The sequence below is a fragment of the Salarias fasciatus genome, chromosome 14 (assembly GCF_902148845.1).
Source record: "Salarias fasciatus chromosome 14, fSalaFa1.1, whole genome shotgun sequence".
NCBI lineage: Eukaryota > Metazoa > Chordata > Actinopteri > Blenniiformes > Blenniidae > Salarias > Salarias fasciatus.
The window spans coordinates 19,192,592-19,211,609 of NC_043758.1; the positions used below are offsets into that span (position 1 = coordinate 19,192,592).

A 19,018-nucleotide genomic window follows, 5' to 3' on the forward strand; every position below is an offset into this window, starting at 1 on the left:
GAGGAGGAGGAGGAGGAGGAGCGGCCAGCTGGAGCGGTAACAGAGCGGTATTGTGAGCCGACTGACTGACTGACGCCTCAGTGGAGCAGAGACACAGGCTGCAGCGGCGGCCTCTTTCTGGGCCCCACAGGGCCCCCTGTGCACCGGTGCTCTGCTGGAAGTGGGTCAGACGGACACGAGCACGGTGGAGAGGAGCCTTTCGGAGGGTGCATGCTCGGTGCGGATCGAAGACAAAGAGGGGTGTCGACAGTGGAGCTTTGTACAGTGAACTGGAAGATTCACCGACACTTTAATAAAACTTCTCTTTAAGTGACGACTTGAAGACAAATCAGTCTGATTTTAAGAACATTATTTAGATTGAGGGAATACAGAATGTAGAATACTTTTTTCTTTGCACATCTTTATCAAAGCATAAAGATGTTCTACTCTCTCACCAGTCACTAAGACTGACCCTCATTAGGAGCTGGACTGTTTGTGGAAAAAAAAAAAAGTTCAAAGGAGAAGCAGTGTCTCTGCTGGCCAGAGGGGGGCAGTGTTCGCTTTCAGCGCACATTAACATTCTTCACAGCATCCATTTTGCATCCAATTCTCTGCAGCTCTTTAAGCTGCAAAATGATCGCCAGCCATAGAAGCAGAGAGCAACCAGTTATCTTGTTATTGATGTGGGCACTTTGAAGAGAAAAGAGGAGAGGGGGAGGGCCGCCACGTTCTGGCAGAGGAGAGGAGCACAACAACGCTATAAAAGAAAGATCTGAGGAAGTCAGAGGAATGTGAGGAATGGAGGAGTAAAAGCTCCTCCAGAAGATGAGCTGTGCCTGTGTCCCACTTAAACCTGAAAAATGTTTGGAAATGCCATAAAGCTCCCAATACGAGCTGGTATTTTTGACTGTACGAACGGCGTGAGATGCTCCAGCCCTTCCATGGTTGGACGATTGTTTTAATAATATCAGTGTTTTCTTGAAAAGGAAAAAAGAAGAATTAAAATAAAAAATCTCACTCCAGTGTGCGGCTACGTATATAAATACAGAGAATAAAGCGGCAGTGTGGTTATGCGTTACATCTGTCCTGGCACCTTGTCAGAACATCATCTGGTTAGCTGTTCTGTTTGGTCGCAGACTGAACATGCCTTGTATTTATCCTCCCACACGCAGCCGCAGCAGGGAATCCATTGGGTTCAAATCCAGCCATGTTTGAGGAATAAAAGCCTTCTTTTTAGTGACTGTGGAGGAAGGTAGGAAAGTGGAGAATTGTGATGTGGATTTGAGACAAAACAGACCACGCTGCCAAACACTTGGTCTTGGTAAATACTTTATATGCAACTGTTTGTTTTTGTTTTTTTTTATCTTTGCAAACACTGTATAGAAAACACTTAAGGTAACATTTTTTTTTCGGAACATTTAAAGCGCGTCTGAGCTTTCAGACAGACATGGCACAGAAATCTACAGCTTTATAAACATTCTCCACTCTCTGGCCCGGCCGTGCCCGCCGCTCCCAACAGCATACAGTCTGCAAACACACACTGGCACACACACACACATACATGCGCACACACACACACATACATGCGCACACACACACACTCAGTCAGCCACCGCTATCAGGCTCTCCACTTATTATTCACAGTAGGCTTTATAACACTGTTTCTGTATCGTATGATGGTTCTCAATATTTTTTATTATTTAAAATAGCTATCAACATTTATGCTGTAATATTTGGAAAGTGATACATTTTGTATTTACATGAGCTTATTGAGCGAGATTCAAATACAATGTGTGTGTACATATGTATAGTTGTATGAACTTTTTTTTTTTTTGTATATCTGCATGTGTGTTGACCAGAGTCATTCATGTTGACAGTCTTGGCCTGATGACCTTTTCCAACGACGGTGTTCAGTCTGTTCATCTTAGTCCAGTTAGAAAAGAGGAAAGAGTTGATTTTCCCTCCTACAATATGGAGCTTCAGTCACTTGGAGAGGCAACGCGGGGCGGCGGGGCGGCGGAGCAAGCTCGCCGCTGGCTCGCTGCCTCTGGGGCGGCGCGGCGTGATAGCAAGAGGAGATCATGGGAGACTGAAGCGACCGTGGATGCTGTGAGGCGCTCACAGTACGTCGGGCTCATACATTCAGCAGAGGTCAGGAGGTGTTGTTTTCCGATGGCTGCGATTTTTAGGCTCCTCCAACCTCAGCGACTGGCACATTCAGACTCTCCTTTTTTTTTTTTTTTTTTTCCGTTCGTACGAGATAAAAGTAAGAAAACGTGGCAAATGATCACAGTACCATGTCTGATTTTAAAAACGGCTCCGCCGGCATCGAAAAAGGATGCTCCGGGGCAATGAGAAGTCCACCATAATCTTCCTCCCTCCCTTCACTTTTCTCTTCTCCACGCGCAAGCACTCACATGTACGTCCATTTCCACACAGTACAGAATTAAGCCGTGTCATCTAAACACACAGAATCAACATGAAGGTTTGGCAAGCACACATGGCCACACACACACACACACACACTCCGGGACCTGGATAAGAGACAAAACGAATGTGAGAGGAAAGTGAGGCACATAATCTGACAGACCAAAGGTGGCCTGGATTTTGGTATACTCAAAACAGGAGTAAGATGATTGTGGATGATTAAGGTGTCTCAGTCAGGCCCGGGCTATTCGCCCAGTGAGAACTTCTAGGATGGAACAGATCAGCACCTATACTCTCTCGGGTGCTTTATTGGCACTCTGAAACTTTGAGTAACCATTAAACGGAGACAGAGGTAGCGCCTCCTTTGACTCAATGTGTACCAGCCGAGCTTGGCAGAAATTTTTTTTTTGTGGGGTCGAACTAAGGTACCATAGTGAAGATATGAGAAGTGCTTAAAGGCGTAGCTTTACAGTCACATCCTCGTTTGCTTTACCAAGGTCCAAGGCATTGTGACAGAGATCCACATAATTAAGCGTTTAAAGAATTTACGTGCTCCAACAGTCTTATAAACTCTGAGTCAGGACCCGAAGCATCTTAAGCATAATTCTGCTGGGGTCGGTCTAACATGGCAAGAGTAGCAAGAGGATGCTAAGAGTTGGGTTTAGAAGAACAAAGGCTAAACTGTGTTTGGTTTGTTTTCTAAATTAAAAGGCAGAGAAGCTCCTAAACACTCCTCTGATAGGTGCATGAGGGACAGTGGTTGAAAATAAAAATGCTGGGTGAATCTCTTGAGGGTGATTACAGAGCTGGTGGAAACCCCGATGCGGGTCTTTGAGGGCGACTTACGCAAAGCGGCAGAACTTGGCTTTCCCTGTATACAAGTGTCAGTCTTCTGTAACTTTGTTTAATCTTCCTTTTCTACAGTATTTGAAAAGCTACTTTGTTACCCTGGGTGCACTGGGGTTAATTTTGTTCCAATTTGAAAACAGAAAGAGATAGTCGAGGGGGGGGGGATAAGAGAAAGAGAGAGAGAGCAGGTAATCTGTCCATCCTTCCAGTCACCCCTTGCTTTGTGAGGATGGGGATCAGGAGTTGGAGTGAGTTTCCAGTTCAACCGTCGTCCGGAGTCGAGTCTTCGGGAGTGGACGAGTCCTCGGTAAAGTCGTCTGTCGACCCACTCTTGTGGATGCGCCCGTCGCTACGCATGCTGTGGAAAGTCTTGCGGAAAGCCTCCATCATCGAGTGCGCCAGCTTTTTGGCCTCTAGCTTGCTTTCGCACTCCACCGCGTGGCAGTCCATCTGGAAGGACAGGTCGTCGTTGATCTCCCGGTAGATCCAGGCGAACACGTTGGGTCTGACGCTGTGGTCGGCCGTGCAGTAGGCAATGCGTGCCACTTGGTAGGTGTCCATGGTTACCGACGCCTCGCCTCGCTCGTCCAGGTGGTGAAGACGTACTTGGAAGGGTCGGATCTCCAGCAATGAATTGCCGGCGGGGCACGTGCCCTGCTGCTGGGCCAGCGCTCGGCGCTCCACCAGCCCCACCACGGCGGACTCTGTGCAGCCAGACAGGAACTGGGTCCCAGAGATGGTCACCTTGCCCAGATAGGTCACCTGCAGCAAATCAGACACACATGGAATAAGCAATTAGGAAGGAATCCTCAACATTAAATTGTTTTCTGTTTTGTAAAGTAAGCATAACACGAAATGCTCACTTCAGTAAGAATGGATGCGACTGCATACACAACTTCTAAATGCCTCTTGCTTGTTTAAAACTACTGATCCAACTTTTCCACTGTCATTGAGACAGCTGAGGGAGAGAGAGGGTTTGTCCAAAAACACAAGACTTTCCCCCCAAATCTATTTTCTGAACACTTATATCTTCAAACTCATCATCCATCTAATGCTCTGGTATTTCCCAGTACCTGAGGCAGCCAAGCACCCCCCCACCCCCACCCCCACCCCCCAACACCATTACAGAAGCTCCACCCAGTTTCAAGTAGGCAGGCTGCACTTTTCCTTATAGGCATAATTTTGCCAACTGTAAACAGACTGATTCACTGTGTCCCCAAAGAGCTCTACTTTAGTTTCACTGCCACATACATCATTATCCCAGAGAGACTGGCTTTTTTATGACAGGTTTCACAAACCTCAGTCTCGCCTTCTGTGCCATTCTGTCATCAGCTGGTGTACTTTTTGACTTTTTTCCACAGAACACTAATTATTTTGTGTTTGTTGGTGTATGGTTCTGACAGAACACACTGCGCCAGATTGTTGCAGATCAGCCTGAAGCTCTTAAGATGTCTTTTTTTCCCCTCGATTTGATCTAAACTTCACAGGCTCCACATCAAAAAACAGTTTTACGGTTGTGAAAGTTCCTGATAGCATTATATACTGCTGAAACTGAGTGTTCAAGACCTTTGTTAGGAGCCAATTATTGTGCTCTCAGGGAACTTACTTGCTTTCTGGGTCATGAAAAATACATTAACAATCAGTCGCCATTGAAGATACGACATCTTTGAAGGGATAACTGAGGTGAAGTGAACTTAAGTTGAACAAGTAATTCAAGCAACAGCTCTTTGACTTAGTTTGAGTTATTTAAATAGCTTATGTCAAAGTGGTGTAAGTAATTTTAAGCATTATAATAATATTTAGAGCAGAGGTGTCAGTCCACATGAGGCTCGTGGGCCAAAACCAGCCTGCAGGAGGTTCCAATCCGGCCCGCAAACACACAAAGCAACTTTTTTAAAAGCAAATTTCATAAGAATAGCAGACGCAAAACAACACTGAGACCCAAGCTGGGATGTCGGTGATGCTGCCAATAAAGCCAGCTACCTCAACACGAGCGAAGTATGGCGTTAGCCTCAAAGCCACACTTTCAGGACCGTTTGTAAAAACATGCACGTGCAACAGCTATAGCAGAAGTTTCTTTGAACACGTCATTGTATTTTGCACCACAAGGCCTCATTAAAATTGGCTTCATACTGAGATTGTGGTCATTTTTTGGAAGTAATTGTTTGGTTTTGTGAAAATATAGACATTTTTATTCCGCTCACTCTGTGCCACAACAGAAAAAGAAACCTTTAAAGTTTAGATTTAATGGTTATTATGTCACTCATTCACTGATCCAGCCCACTCAAGATGACATTGAGCTGTATGTGGCCCATGAACTAAAATTATGTTTGGCATCCCATATTTAGAACATCATTTCAGCCATAACTAAACCACATTTTTAAGTACTTGAAAAGTCCTGACATCAGATCGATGGGTAGGATTTAATCAATTCAGTGGTTGGTGTCTAGGTTTAGGAGGAAGAGAGGATGTGATTTAAATATTTCCTTGTGGAGGACGACATGTTTTGATAAGAACCAATGGTGGTGAGGAGAGGATTTTCTAATTTTCTGTGGTGACCGCGCTGACATGCTGCATGTGTTTCATTCCTCAATATGAAAAAGACCATGTTGGATTGCCGCTAAAACAAGGACCAAAGAATACCATAGTAATGATACCACATACCAGGAGAGCGACAGACTGAGGAGACGGAGTGGGATAAGGGGAGAGAGGGAGGAAGAGAGAGTGAGGGAGAGAGTTAACAAAGCTGGAGTTTGCTTTGGGAGTGTGGCCAATTCGACAGCGGCCTGGGAATAATGGCTGACTTGTGCTCTTCTTTACATGCTGTTCTTTATGGCTTTATAAAAATACACAGAGGAGGAGCCTGCTACGAGTCAAACACTCAAAGAGTTTTCACTTCTGTCTGTGTTTATTCAGTGGCAGGGGGAATACTCTGAACTCTTAAGAGTTCATTAAAACCGGTCTCCACGCCGCGTGGATTTGAATCATGGCTGCAGATAACACGAGTGTAATCATACATGGTAATGTGATGGAAAGATGTGTATCTGTTACGTCAACATTTACAACACATGTGGCCTGCATACATGGCCTGAGTAGAACCAGACTGAGAGGTGAAATCTTCAAGAAGGAGATGAAAAAGAAAGAGGATCAGGCGGCAAGCGGCCACACAAACAGGACCTCGCACAGGTCTGTCATGTGGAGCACCTGCAGAAAATCCATGCACACACAGGGGGAACATGCAAACTCTACATTATGAGAAGGGGATATTCTCACTCTGAGGCAAAACTTCCAACCACCACAAAAATGTCAAACATATCAGAAAGCAGTGAATGCCATTTTCACCATTTTACCACTTCACTTGTGCTCAAATATAGAGAGAGTCATCCACACCAATGGTGAAGGCTTCCACTAAAAACACACGCAGCCCACAGCATGCAACTTATAGCTCTAAGTCTAATCCAAGGACAATTCAACACATAGAAATGGGAATCAAACTGCCAACCTGAGCCTAACCAAACGAGCCACAGGTGTTCAAGCAGACATGCTAGCCAATGACTGATATTGCATTTTAAATATGAGCCTTTCTATAATGCTGTAAGAAAAAAAAAGTTTTTCTATGTTAAATATTATTATAGAATATTTATCATAGTCCTTTATCAGCAAGGTCCATCAGGAAACACATGAAAAGTTAAAAATTACCTCAATAAGTGTCATTTTAGAATCATATGCTGTTGGCAGACATGTATCCAGTGCAGATCATTATTCCTGAAACTGTCACGTGGTTGAACTGAGTCAAAAGGAAGTCCAGTCCAGACAAACTGAATCCAAGAAGCTGAGAAGTTGCATTTGTAAGCACTCACCCTCCTTCTCTGTGGTGGATTATTCTCTGAGATACATTGATGCACAGCGCAGCACAACACTGATTCTCAGGCAGTGAAAGCAGCTGCTTCTTCATGCCTGGCTTTCATCAGCGGTGACCACGGGTTGGGACGGGAAGCCTTTGCACTGGATCCATCATTCAGCTGAGCACCACAGGTCTGCAGGGCGGTTTTGAAAAGCCGACCACACTGACACCCTTCGGCAGCCAAAAGGCGGTCTGTCACTCAGCCAGCCGACAAACCCGACGGCCGCGCCAAGATTCATCAAGTATCCAAAGTGTGCTGTCTGTGCGTCAAACGGCAATAAAGTGTTATTACAGGCTGCTTTTGTCTCGGTCTCCCATTTGAATATTGAGTTACTTGTTTAAAGTAGGCTTGTTTGTCCTGATTGCTTGCTTCCTTGTTAAATGAAGGCTGGCTGCACGATCAACTTTAATGATGGGCCAAGGCATAAGAAAGACATTTAATGTTTTCTCCTGAACTGCATGTGTCTGATTTACTGGCAGAGTTCTGCTGATGCTTTAGAAAATTAGGAAGCAATCGTGTTAATGTCACAGTGTGGTACGAAGAGCCAAGAGAGGTGGTGAAGAGCAGCCACTTCATCAGATTGAAGGAGAAGGGGGAAGGATTCAGTTGCATGCCGTTTTTGTTTCGCAAAGGAGACGTTTTGATTTTTGCCATAACCAAGACAACAGTGACTGTTGTGTGTGCAGTTAGATGATTTCAGACTGCACAGAGACGAGAGCAAAGAGAAAGCGATCGGCCAGCTATTCCTCTGGTAAAGAGGTGAGAAGAGGTCCAAAAAAATCCAGAAACAACAAAAATGTAGCTGTTAGTTAAAGACCACTGCGTCATGAAAGCAGCAACTTCTTTGTCTAAAGCTGGAATTCATACTTCAGAGAAATATTTAAAGATGGGATAAACCAGTGTGAGACAGATAAATGTGCATGTGAGGCGGACAGAAAGATAAGTGAAGAGTGTGTGCGGAGAAGAGGTCACCAGACTAAGCAAACACTCCTGTTTGTTTCTTCAATGTCTAAATCAAACATGCAACTGAAGAGGAAATTGTTGCATTGCTCCAGTAGAGATGAGGGGTAGGAAGAAATAAGAGGAAAAAATGCAGCTCAATAAAGCAGTGTTCATAAAAAACAAATCCACTGGTAAAACTCTGGATATGCACGATTTTCTGGTTTGCAGCACATGAATCGCCCGTTTCAAGAGTGCTGAAGTCTTTTCCTGAGACGACACTGAGCCCATTTACAGCTGGCTTTGAAACGTAGTCTGGAGGTGAATTTAGCATCTGTATAGGGAAATGGAATGTTTGTACATTTGCTTGAAGAACACAGAGACTAAATGTGAAACTGAATATAGACTTGTGGACGAAATAAGTTATTATATACAGAATATATACAGTATAAGCTAAATTACACTTTTAGAATTAAAGAGAAGTAAGCTGAATATGACCCAATTTACTCTGGGATGTCAGGAAAACTTAAATAATAAATTAAAGCTGTAATTGTGTCATTAATGTGATGTTTTTGCTGAACTACAGAGGAGCAGCCAAGCTTACGTTAAAGGCCAACCGTGAAACTTTTCACAGTGAAAAACTACATTTGGCTGCAATGCCAATATATCGTCACTGTAGGCAGAACTTCAACCGCTACGATAATGGTCGCAAAGCAAATAATTGTACCCTCTGGAGTCCAGAAGACGTATACTATGAGATACAGCTGTGTGGACATGCAAGTGTGAGAACGACGAGACAAGTGCCATGAAAAGACACAAACTTAAAACAACCAACAAATCCTGTGACCTCAAATACTGCAGAGATTGAGTTCCCATAATGTCACGGGACATTACATAGAACCTTAGCAAAGTACTCAAACATGAATGTTCATGTTCTAATTCACGTCAGTGTAAAAGCAGAATATGCTCTTAAACTACAGTAAGAGTTCATCAAAGCTCAACACCAATATAAACAACATTGAAGTAATTATTACAAAAGTGCTATGCTAAAACTAACCTGTTATGATAAAATACATGAAATAGAGAATGCAACATTTTGCTTAATGTCTTTCAAACAACAGTTCACTAACAACTGATGTCTCTTCAACATGTTCAGAGTAGTGAGATGCAGAGCAAGGAGAGAACATTTTTTATTAATGAATGAAGAAGATAGTGTAAAAGCAAGGGGCTGCTACTGTTGCAAACAATCCCAAGTATCACGTCAGGAAACATATCAAGCAATTTGTAAAGGAGAACTTGATTTAATGATTTCCTACAAACGTTCTTCAGTCTTGAAACCAAATCCTCTCATGGAGGAAAAACATAATTTACTTTGGTTTGCAGGAAAATATTAAGAAAAATTATACTTATGGAGACTAAAAGAAACCAGAGAGGGATGTGAATGATCACATTAAAATGGAAAGCAGAAATTTTTAACACCGTCTGAATGCCTGGCTGAAACATGAAGCCTCTGAGCAGCGGTTGCGCTCAAATGCTAAATAAAGCACTGGTGGTTTTGTGGACAATCTGCGTGCTTGGAAGCAAAACCAAGAGGTCGATCGCAGACACGCTAGTGTGTGACTTTTAACAGCTCCAATGTGTGAGTGTGTGTGCGTGTGTGTGTTTGGGTACATTAAGACAATTTCCAAACGATAGGAAAATAAGACACACTGACTCAAACCGATGGTAAAATCTACAAACAGAGAGGAGACGTGACTCAGGCTGGACTCACTGACGGAGCAGGAATCAGAAGAAGCTCTCAGTGTCGTCAAAGTGCAGACGTCTGTCTGAGGACTTTATCAGTATCGTGTGGCGCATGAGACACTCCTGCTTGAGATATCTACACACCAGGCTGTGGATACATCAGTCCATCCATCTGTCCCGGGCCAGAACACATCTGCCGTCCTCCGCTCTGGCAGTTCGCTCGCCAGTCGTCTCAGTGCTGGCAAACCAGCATGCAGCTTAAATCATTCCAGAGATCCGCAGAGTCCCCCCTCCTCCTCCCTTTGTTTCAACTTTCCATGTGTTTCTCCTCTACTCCTGTCTCTTCTTCCATCAACTCACTCCTCTTTCCCTCACCTGTTTTCCCCCCTAAACTTCCATCATGTGTTTCGCTCTCTCTTTTCACCTTCCCTTATCCTCACTTCCACTTTTAATGTCCACATTCCCATGTATGGCCAACTGTGAATGTTTCTATACCATCAGACAGAAAACAATGACTCCAGTGAAGTGCTACGCAGACAGAAATAAATCCTGGCCTTGAGGGCTGCAAAGAAGGAATGCAACGTCAAAAAAAAAAAAAAGAGAAGAAGAAGCCAACGTTAGTAGAAAAACAGAAAAATGGAGGGAAAAACGAGGTATGAGCACCAAGCTCATACCAAAGCTGTACATTCAGAGAGGAGACACAACAACAGAGTGAATGCTTGAGAGTTGGGACAGCGAGTGAGAGGAGGAGCTTGGTTAAACATTTGCATGTGTGGTGAGACATGTGGTCACTATTAGTGACTCTTGTTTTATGGCTGGTATTGTCCTCTTCTGTTCTTTCACTCACTCTAACAAATGGAGGCTATTGGTGGCCCGAGACCACCTGCAAGCCAAAGGTCACATGATCGGCAGAGACAGCTGGAGTGTGTGGTGGGCTGTGGGTTTTTTTTTCTTTCTTTCTTTGTGCTTTAAAATGTCAAGAAAGAACATGAGATGCTGTTTTCCATAAGTCACATGTGACTCGGTCACGTGAACACAGCATGGCGATATTTACGCTTATGAAAACACCTATTGCTGTATCACTTTGAAACACTTTGTTATGCGAACTTGCAATGGTTCCTTCAAGTTTCCCAATTTTAATGCAACATCTAAGTGAATAAATAAAACACAAGTACAAGTACGAGCGCAAACTACTACTGATGTGTGAGCCATTAAACTTTTTAGCATGTTTCACAGCCTGGAGCTAGGCACTGAGCAGTTAAGACTAATCAGCAACATCGGGCTAAGTCCACGGGTCCAAATGTCACTGATGATTAAGTTGTGCAAACTTGTTTTCACTTCTCCTTTTGATAATTTGGCTGAACTTAACTTACCGTCTGTCATACTTCTGTCATTTTTTTTTAAAGACTCTCCAAACCACGGCCATCCCTCGCAACAGTGTCAACACAGTAAAAACACCGGGGTGTATCTAGTGTCTTTTTCACAAGTCTGAGCACAAGTACTCTGTGCAGTATCAGACCCAATGCTGGTATTGGCATTGGTTCATCTCAAAAATCTACTGAAACTACATCTCAAACATCTATTATGCTACTTAGAATATATTACAAAAACATAGCGATACTGATTTAGAGACATGTCACCAAACCACATATAACCGTAGACCCTGACTTTAGCTGGTCTTCAGAGCGACGGCCATAAGAAACCCGTTTCAGCAGCAGAGGGATGTCAACCACTCTTAACTTCCACTTTTGTTTACCTCTGACAAAACACTTCCTCGTGAGCAAACTGCAGTCACAGCAGAAATCCTCAAATAAACGCCGCGGAGAAAAAGAGAAATGACAGACTTGCGTGCAGCCAGCATTTTTCCACATCTGCCATTTTTTATTGTCTGTGCGACAGAAATCATCCTTCAGATTTTAAAAACCTGTCTGACCGCTGCCAACATAGACGGTTGATGCTATATGTAGAAGAATAAATGTCTGAGAAATTCAACAGCTCTGAACCAATCCTTGGTTTACAAGAGTTTGGTTTAGAAATTAATCTTCGTCTTCCTGAGTCTTGCTTCGACTTTGGTTGGTGGGATGCAAAGGGAAAGAAAGAAAAGCAATATCAGAGGCATAATCACTTAATGAAGAGAATATATTTATTTTAATATCTGCTGACTACTTTTTCTGCATTTGTTTTAGGGGAATACACAAGCAAATATTCTAATAGAAACATATACTAACCCCCTGTAGTTGTTGTAGTAATGAGGTTTAAACTAAACTGCGGGTTAAGAGAACGATTACAAACCATTACACCCCTACTGAAGATTACTGCAGAACAAAGCTAGTTTTTCCAGGGATGTTATTACTGCAGTTTTATGGGTATAAAAACATTTTTGTGTTTTTATGCCCATAAAACCTGTTTAGAACAGCTCGAATATAAATTCATCATCCTTCCTTCATTTACTAATTCGAGCTGCTGGCCACACTCAGGTCATAAATCCGTTCTTGGGGGTGATCAGCAGATCCTGCCTGATTTGAAAACATCTTCAGGGAAGTTGAGAAACTCCCTTCCAGTGTGTTTACGGTCACCACGAAGAATGTTGTGCAATGTTGTTAAAGTTGTGTTGTTTTTGCACATTCTGCCTCTATTACTCATAAAAAAACAGAACGAAAAAAAAAAAAAAAAACACGACACATATATATTGTGGTGCGCTCATTCCACCACCGGGTATGGTTTCTGTGCTCGATGTGCAATGAGCAAAACACATTTTTACCATTTTGATGAATCACCGGATTGAAAAAAAATCCCCAAAACAAAACAAGTTAATTGAGGAGTGGCAGAGAACAAACAGTCAGGCGTGCAAAAAGAAAGGGAAACAGATGGGATAAAGGCTGATAGAATGTAACTGAATGCAAATAAGGACAGAAGAAAGCGAGGAATACGCCGAGGGAGACAGGAAAAACATCCGCAGCCCAGCAAGCGAGCCGGTGGGAAGAGAAATCAACATCCTGGTTGACTCACGCACACCTCGCACTGCTGTCTGTCTGCGCCGATGACAGTCTGTATTTGTGTGTAAGAGCAGGGCTGTGTGCTTCAGAGCTATAGAGCTGGGCCAGCTGCTACTGCTGGAGCCACAGCTGGTTCTGCTATCAGCTGGAAAACCAAAGAGATGGGAAGAGAAGAGGAGGAGGAGCAGGAGGTATGGGAAAAGGAGGATGGAGGAGGAGATACCTGTCCCCGCAGAGAGGCTCTGGGAACATGGAGGAAGAAAACTTAAATGAGGGGAAGAGGAAAACAAGACCCAAACAAGGAGGTGGTTGTTGAAGAAAGTAGAGTCGATCCTGCTGGATCAAGTTTGGGAACAGACTGTATTGTGAGGGGACAAACATCCAGGCATCCCCTCGTCGGGCACTCTCCCAGAAACGAGTACAAGGGCAAACAGGTGGTGCAGACAAAACACCCAGCCTGTGCTTTTTTTTCCCACCCTACTCTGACCCCCCCGGATGCATTTTGTTCCTTCTAGATTCTTCACCCTTTTCCAAATGGCATGAGATGAGACAACAGTGTGGAAACTACGGCTGCGTCGGTCCAGAAAATAGCTGGCTATTTGGAGACATTTCAGATTTGTATCTGGCAGCAGCGATTCTATACTGGCTGCCAAAAGTCTGAAAAATACCTGATTGTATCAGCAGAAGAAAGGAAACTTGTAACTTCCACTGAGACTACTGGGTAATTTAGAGAAGATGGGTACTTAAGTGGTGAGTGTCAAGAGGACCACAGAAAAGTTTCTGTTCTCCGCCGACTGCTTCCGGATGTCTCCACATGTTCGAGCGATGATACGGATTGATACAAGCTTATTACATGGAAATAATCAGATTAAAAATATGAACTCATATTAAAACTTAACATTTATCAGGATATATAAGAAAGTCCAGCAATCAACTAAGAATTACAACTTTGTGTTTTTACTGACAGGTTCAGGAAATAGGGTGATAATCCACTGGTCATAAAGCCCAGAAAATCAAAAGACTTGTTTGTTTTTTTTCTTCATATGTCACTAGAAGTTACCGGCTTGATCCACACCACTCATCTACTATTAAACCTTTTCTGACTTGCCAGGTAAATCCTCACCAAATGCCATTTTATGAGGGGGTATTCTACCAGCTGCTGAATGATCAGCAGACAGTGGGCAGTCACAAGTTTCGGCATTAAGCATCATTCCCAATCGGCGCCATCCATACCAAAATGATCACTGAGTCACGCACAGCCGTCGGAGACGGAGGCTACCCTCCCTCGGTAGGCCCCCACGTCTGGATCCCCCAACGTAAGTGGGAATCTACCACTTGAGAAAGCAGCATTCCTGAGGAGGTTGTTAACATTCCTCCAAACTTATTGAATCAGCAGAGTACAGCTGGCTCTGCTTGTCATGGCATGCAAAACTGAAAGGGTTTTTTTTTTCTTCTTCTTCTTTAAAGTGCTGCGTATGGTTGCATGTTTGTGACGTGAGATGGAGACCGGACGTTTCGAGGACAAGAGCCCCTCAGTGTACATGAAAGGAGTCCTCACATTCACCTTGCAGCATACTGTGGATTCTCCATATTCCAGAGACGGAAATTAAATTGGTCTGAGCAGATATATATTTTTCCCAGCAGTTAACAAGTTGCCAAATCCTGGCCACGAAATACGGTCTTGCTTGAGCAAATTTGCGATGCTGGTGCAAAAAGTATTACAAGTACTGTGCACGAGCGCTACACCACCCTGGCTCCTGTGGAGAAGCACTTCAAGGACTTTATTATTCAACACTGAAAGACTGTCATTCCATCTTAATGCTGGTCACACGAGTGTGAACAAAACATTTTCATGGCACCGGGCAGATTTTAGCTTCCCTAAGAAAGGAAAATGGTTCCTGGATACTCTCCTGTCGAAGTGTAGCTTACTATAAATGTTCGAAGTGGTTCGCTCAGATAGGGAGCACTTCATGTAACGACCATCAAGTGCTGTTGTAAAGGTCAAAGCCTTCATCTTCAGTCACAGCCATCAACGGAGGCCAATCTGGTTGATGCCAGATTACACAGCCTTTGTACAGAAAACAGCAGGAAATAAGCTTCGCAGCTGACGACCAAATCAAGTACGGCGGCGGGACAAGAAAGGGGTTTATGACCCCGGGCAGCAGTTGCTGTCACTGTCTATAGATATGTCAATATTGCAATAGCTATAAAGTTTATGTCAATCAAAGTTCACAGAGCAAAACCCCCAAATCATGAAGGACCTGGTCCACACCTTCAGTCTCCTTTATGGGTGAGGTACAGCTGGCAACAGACGAACTGAGAGGTTCAACATCGAGATTATGGTGTTTTCACACTGCATCTCTGTTTATCTCGGCCAAATAACACAAACATCATTTAGACAGATATAACTGGTGATTCAGCACGAAAAGCATGATATTGAAACACATGGATTATCATTTTATTTACTGGCACTGGCAGTAGAGGGAGAGAGGTCACAGCAGATCTGTTTGACACAAAGACATTTTGTCTCCAGCTTCATAATAATCTTAGTTCAGTGTGTTCAAAGTTGAGGGCAAATTCTTGGAGGCAGCAGTCGAGAGCTGGAAGGTTTGCTTTTTTCCCTACATCATTTTTTTAACACAGATTTTTGAGAACATCAAATGAAAATAAATGAATCGAGGCCTCTGACTGTATATAAAGACATAATAGATTTCAAATGAATAGCCTCAAGCTTTTCTTATCACCTTTGGACTTGGACCATATTTTCAAAATAATATCTTATAATGTGGCACAGCTTTAAATAAGAATTTCAATTTTATAGTCTTCATGTGGCAGCAAGAAGCTTTTAAGATCCAATGCACTGAGTTCATGTACTGCATTTGTCTTCCTGCTCCCAAGCTCATCCCATCAATGCGCACCTCGAGCTGGTGCTGGTGAATCTAGACCTAATAGAAACAGCATACTTATTGTTGAAAAACAAAATATCATATAGTTTCCAATTATATGGACTCCAAACCGAAAACATGTGGCCCAACATGAAGCCTCCTCTCCTTCAAAGAGAAACATGTCTGCTGCTCTTATCAGCGTCTGGCATATTAGCCATGAGGTCGGACGACAAATTAAAGCCGCTATCTGACCTCTGTGGGGACGAGCAGACACAACCCAGACACAAAAGCCGCAGCATGTTAACAGCTGCGTCCATGAACAAAACACAACAAGACACACACAGGGTGGACACACACATTCCTGGGTGAACTGGGACCACTGGTCACCTCAACCCTGTCGAGGCTGTTAATCATGTAAATGTCATCACTGTGCGTTCTGTTCCCTGCACCCCGGAGGAGGAGGCTGTTCGCCCAGCACGCTCGCTGACTGACATCAGAATACCAAGCACAGACAGACAAAACAGTCTCTCTGCTTCAGAGATTAGATAGAGGCGAAGTGGGGCCAGGCGGGACGGCATGGGCCGCGAGTGTGAATGACATCAGTCAGGGAGAGCCACACAATATCGCTGATTTGAACTCACTGCACAGGAGGGACATTATACCCACCGGACGAACCGCCGCTCACGAGTAACGGACCTACAGAGGAACACAATCTCAGCAGGGTTGTAACTGGAATCCCAGTGCTGACAGCTCGCCACTGGATGAAGATCACAGAAGCTGTTTCGGCGACGCCGGAAGGAATCAGCTGAAACTCATTCTCGTTGACTGTGTGTGGTAATCTTTGGGTTTCACAATGAGAAAACGAAAACTGCTAAGCTCATGCCGTTGACCGGATGTCTACATTATTTCATAAGAAATAAGTTCCTGGTAATATCTCTCAGTGGTGGATAGCGGAAACACAATTGTTTCGTCCTGTGTCACATCAGTTAGGAGACTGAAGCAATCCTTTCATAATTTTTTTATTGCAGTTCATTTATTTGGTTTATTCTATTGGAAAATTCAGTGAGGCTTCTCTCATTTCCCAGTAAAAAAAAAAAAAAACAAATAAAATAAAAAAATAAAAAGGCCACTTTTAAGTTTCCTAAGCTGTTCTGAATTTCCATTTTGGAAAACACATCACAAAATGTAATTGTTACAACAAAAAATGTTTGGATTATTTGCCTAAATATAGGAGAAAATACTTTAACATGCACTATGACTATTGTTAAATAACATAATATGTCAAAGTGAAATATCTACTCTTGACAAATATGGAACAAGCTGTTTTGCTGTTATTAGAATTATGATAAACTGCCTCTTGTGAAGAATGATTTATTAAGCGTGACTTGAAATTTCTGATATCACTTCAACAAACATGCAGCTGCATGATGTCCAGCACTGCTGCACTGTCAACAACGTGAGTCTATGGGCAAATAGCCACATGCAAAAGCACGTACTTCACAAAGCAAGTCTGACTGGGTGATGGAGTATCTTACTCAAAAATCAAGCCTGAGGATAAAAAACCGAGATAAAGATAATCACCAACTGTGCAAGGGATAAATGTAAATAACTGTGAAGAGGGTGACCCCTGATCATTTGATGATTTATTCACTTTTTCAAACTTGGCTGGTACGTGAACATTTAAATGAAAAAAAGCAAACAAAATAATTGAGTTCATCTGACCCTTTTGACTGTTTCCACTGACTGCAGCACAGCTGCAACGTGCACTGAACACATTTTCTCGCTGGAAGTGGAGTGGCCCACTTTGACAGCAGCGGAGACGGCGATGGCGATGAGAGGTGGCCTTTCATTCTCATTGGCTGCTGGCTTTGGCAGGGGGACAGCAGCCCTCAGGCAGCCTTCCTGCCTGCCTGTAAACCGGGAGCACGACTGAGGGGGGCTAGAAGACATGCGAAAGAGGGGGAATGCGTAGCGCTCCATGAGGATAATAAATGCTAACACGCTGTATTGTTGCCAAACAGGTAAGAGTACAAAAAGACTCCTTGACTTCCTGCCTTGAGAAAGTCATAAAGTGAGAGGAGTAACAGAGGAAGCAGAGGCGCAAGAGCAGGTGGGCAGACAGATATGCAGACAGGCAGGTAGTGACTAAGAGAAGAAGTTACACATGCCAACAGGTGCAGACGGCGAGGCACAGAGATTCGTATGTGAGGAGGTTGCAGACAAATAAGAGAATATTTTGAGGTGAGAGTGTTTGTGTTTGTGTAGCTGGTATTTGGCTGAAAAGACAGAGCGGTATCCACAACAACTTGGACTTGGCATCCTCTTCACTGCTGGAAAGTCCAGAAAAGAGAGCCGGCAGCAAGTGCATGCTGGGATTCACACTAGATGGAGAGGGCCACTGAGTAAAGCCGGGTGCAGCGCTGACCAGGGCGAGAGGCCAATGTTTAGTGCCAACAAGATAAAACAAGAAAGCTGCTATTTGTCCTCGAGAGCTTGTCTCACAGTGAAAGCTTGCTCACTGTCTGAACAGCGTAGATACCATCTGAAGAGCCAAAGTACTGTCATAGTGACCGACTGGTTTGTCACGGTGGTGCGAAACATTGCCAGTGCACGAGTTATATTTGAAAACAATGAGTGAGTTGGGGAATTAGGCATGATACAATAAACACACTGACACTCATGAGCCACAAACCTGCAGCACAATTATCACTGCAGGTGGTACTGGCTTAAAAATACAATATCCATGATTTTCTCTTAGGCTGTTTTGTTTTTATCAGTCTATTTAAGCACAAAATGGTTTAATTTTGGGTCTAACTAAACCAACAAAAACTCTCCTGCGCCTCGTTTCCACCAAGAAGAACTAAGTGCAAGTTCTAGTGCTGCGTTGCTTTCTATGTACATAGTCGATTACCCAACAACACCCTATAGTCTTTTTTATTTAACTTTAGGCAAGGCCTAAAAGCCGCCCTGGACAGTCGGAGTACAGTGTGCATTGGAATAGACATTTGACAAACTGAAGGAAAAACCACCACGATGTGTCTCAGTAAGGTGCCAAACAATAGCAGTGAAGCTTGTACACTCTAATGAATGCTACATTATATTCTCTCAAAGAGCATTTCTCTCTCTGCTTTAATGATGGTTAGTTGGTTACAGACTGGACATGTTGCAAATAATCAACACAAAAATGCTAAACACTTAAAACATAATGGAAACCATTTATTAAGTTGACAACTCAAATTCACAACAGATGTTTAAACTAAGTTCAGTTGCATTTTTATTTATTGTCTCCTTCCAA

At 43.4% G+C, this 19,018-nt stretch overlaps 1 protein-coding gene across 1 annotated transcript in view; it reads right to left on the reverse strand.

Annotated features, from left to right (window-relative positions):
- Window positions 1-1,653: 1,653 nt before the first annotated feature.
- pid1 (phosphotyrosine interaction domain containing 1) overlaps window positions 1,654-19,018 on the reverse strand; it is a 29,135-nt gene continuing 11,770 nt past the window's right edge. The window contains exon 3 of the mRNA XM_030108515.1: window positions 1,654-4,017. Coding sequence (XP_029964375.1) covers window positions 3,517-4,017 — 501 coding nt within the window. The 3' untranslated portion in view covers window positions 1,654-3,516. The remainder of the gene's footprint in view (window positions 4,018-19,018) is intronic.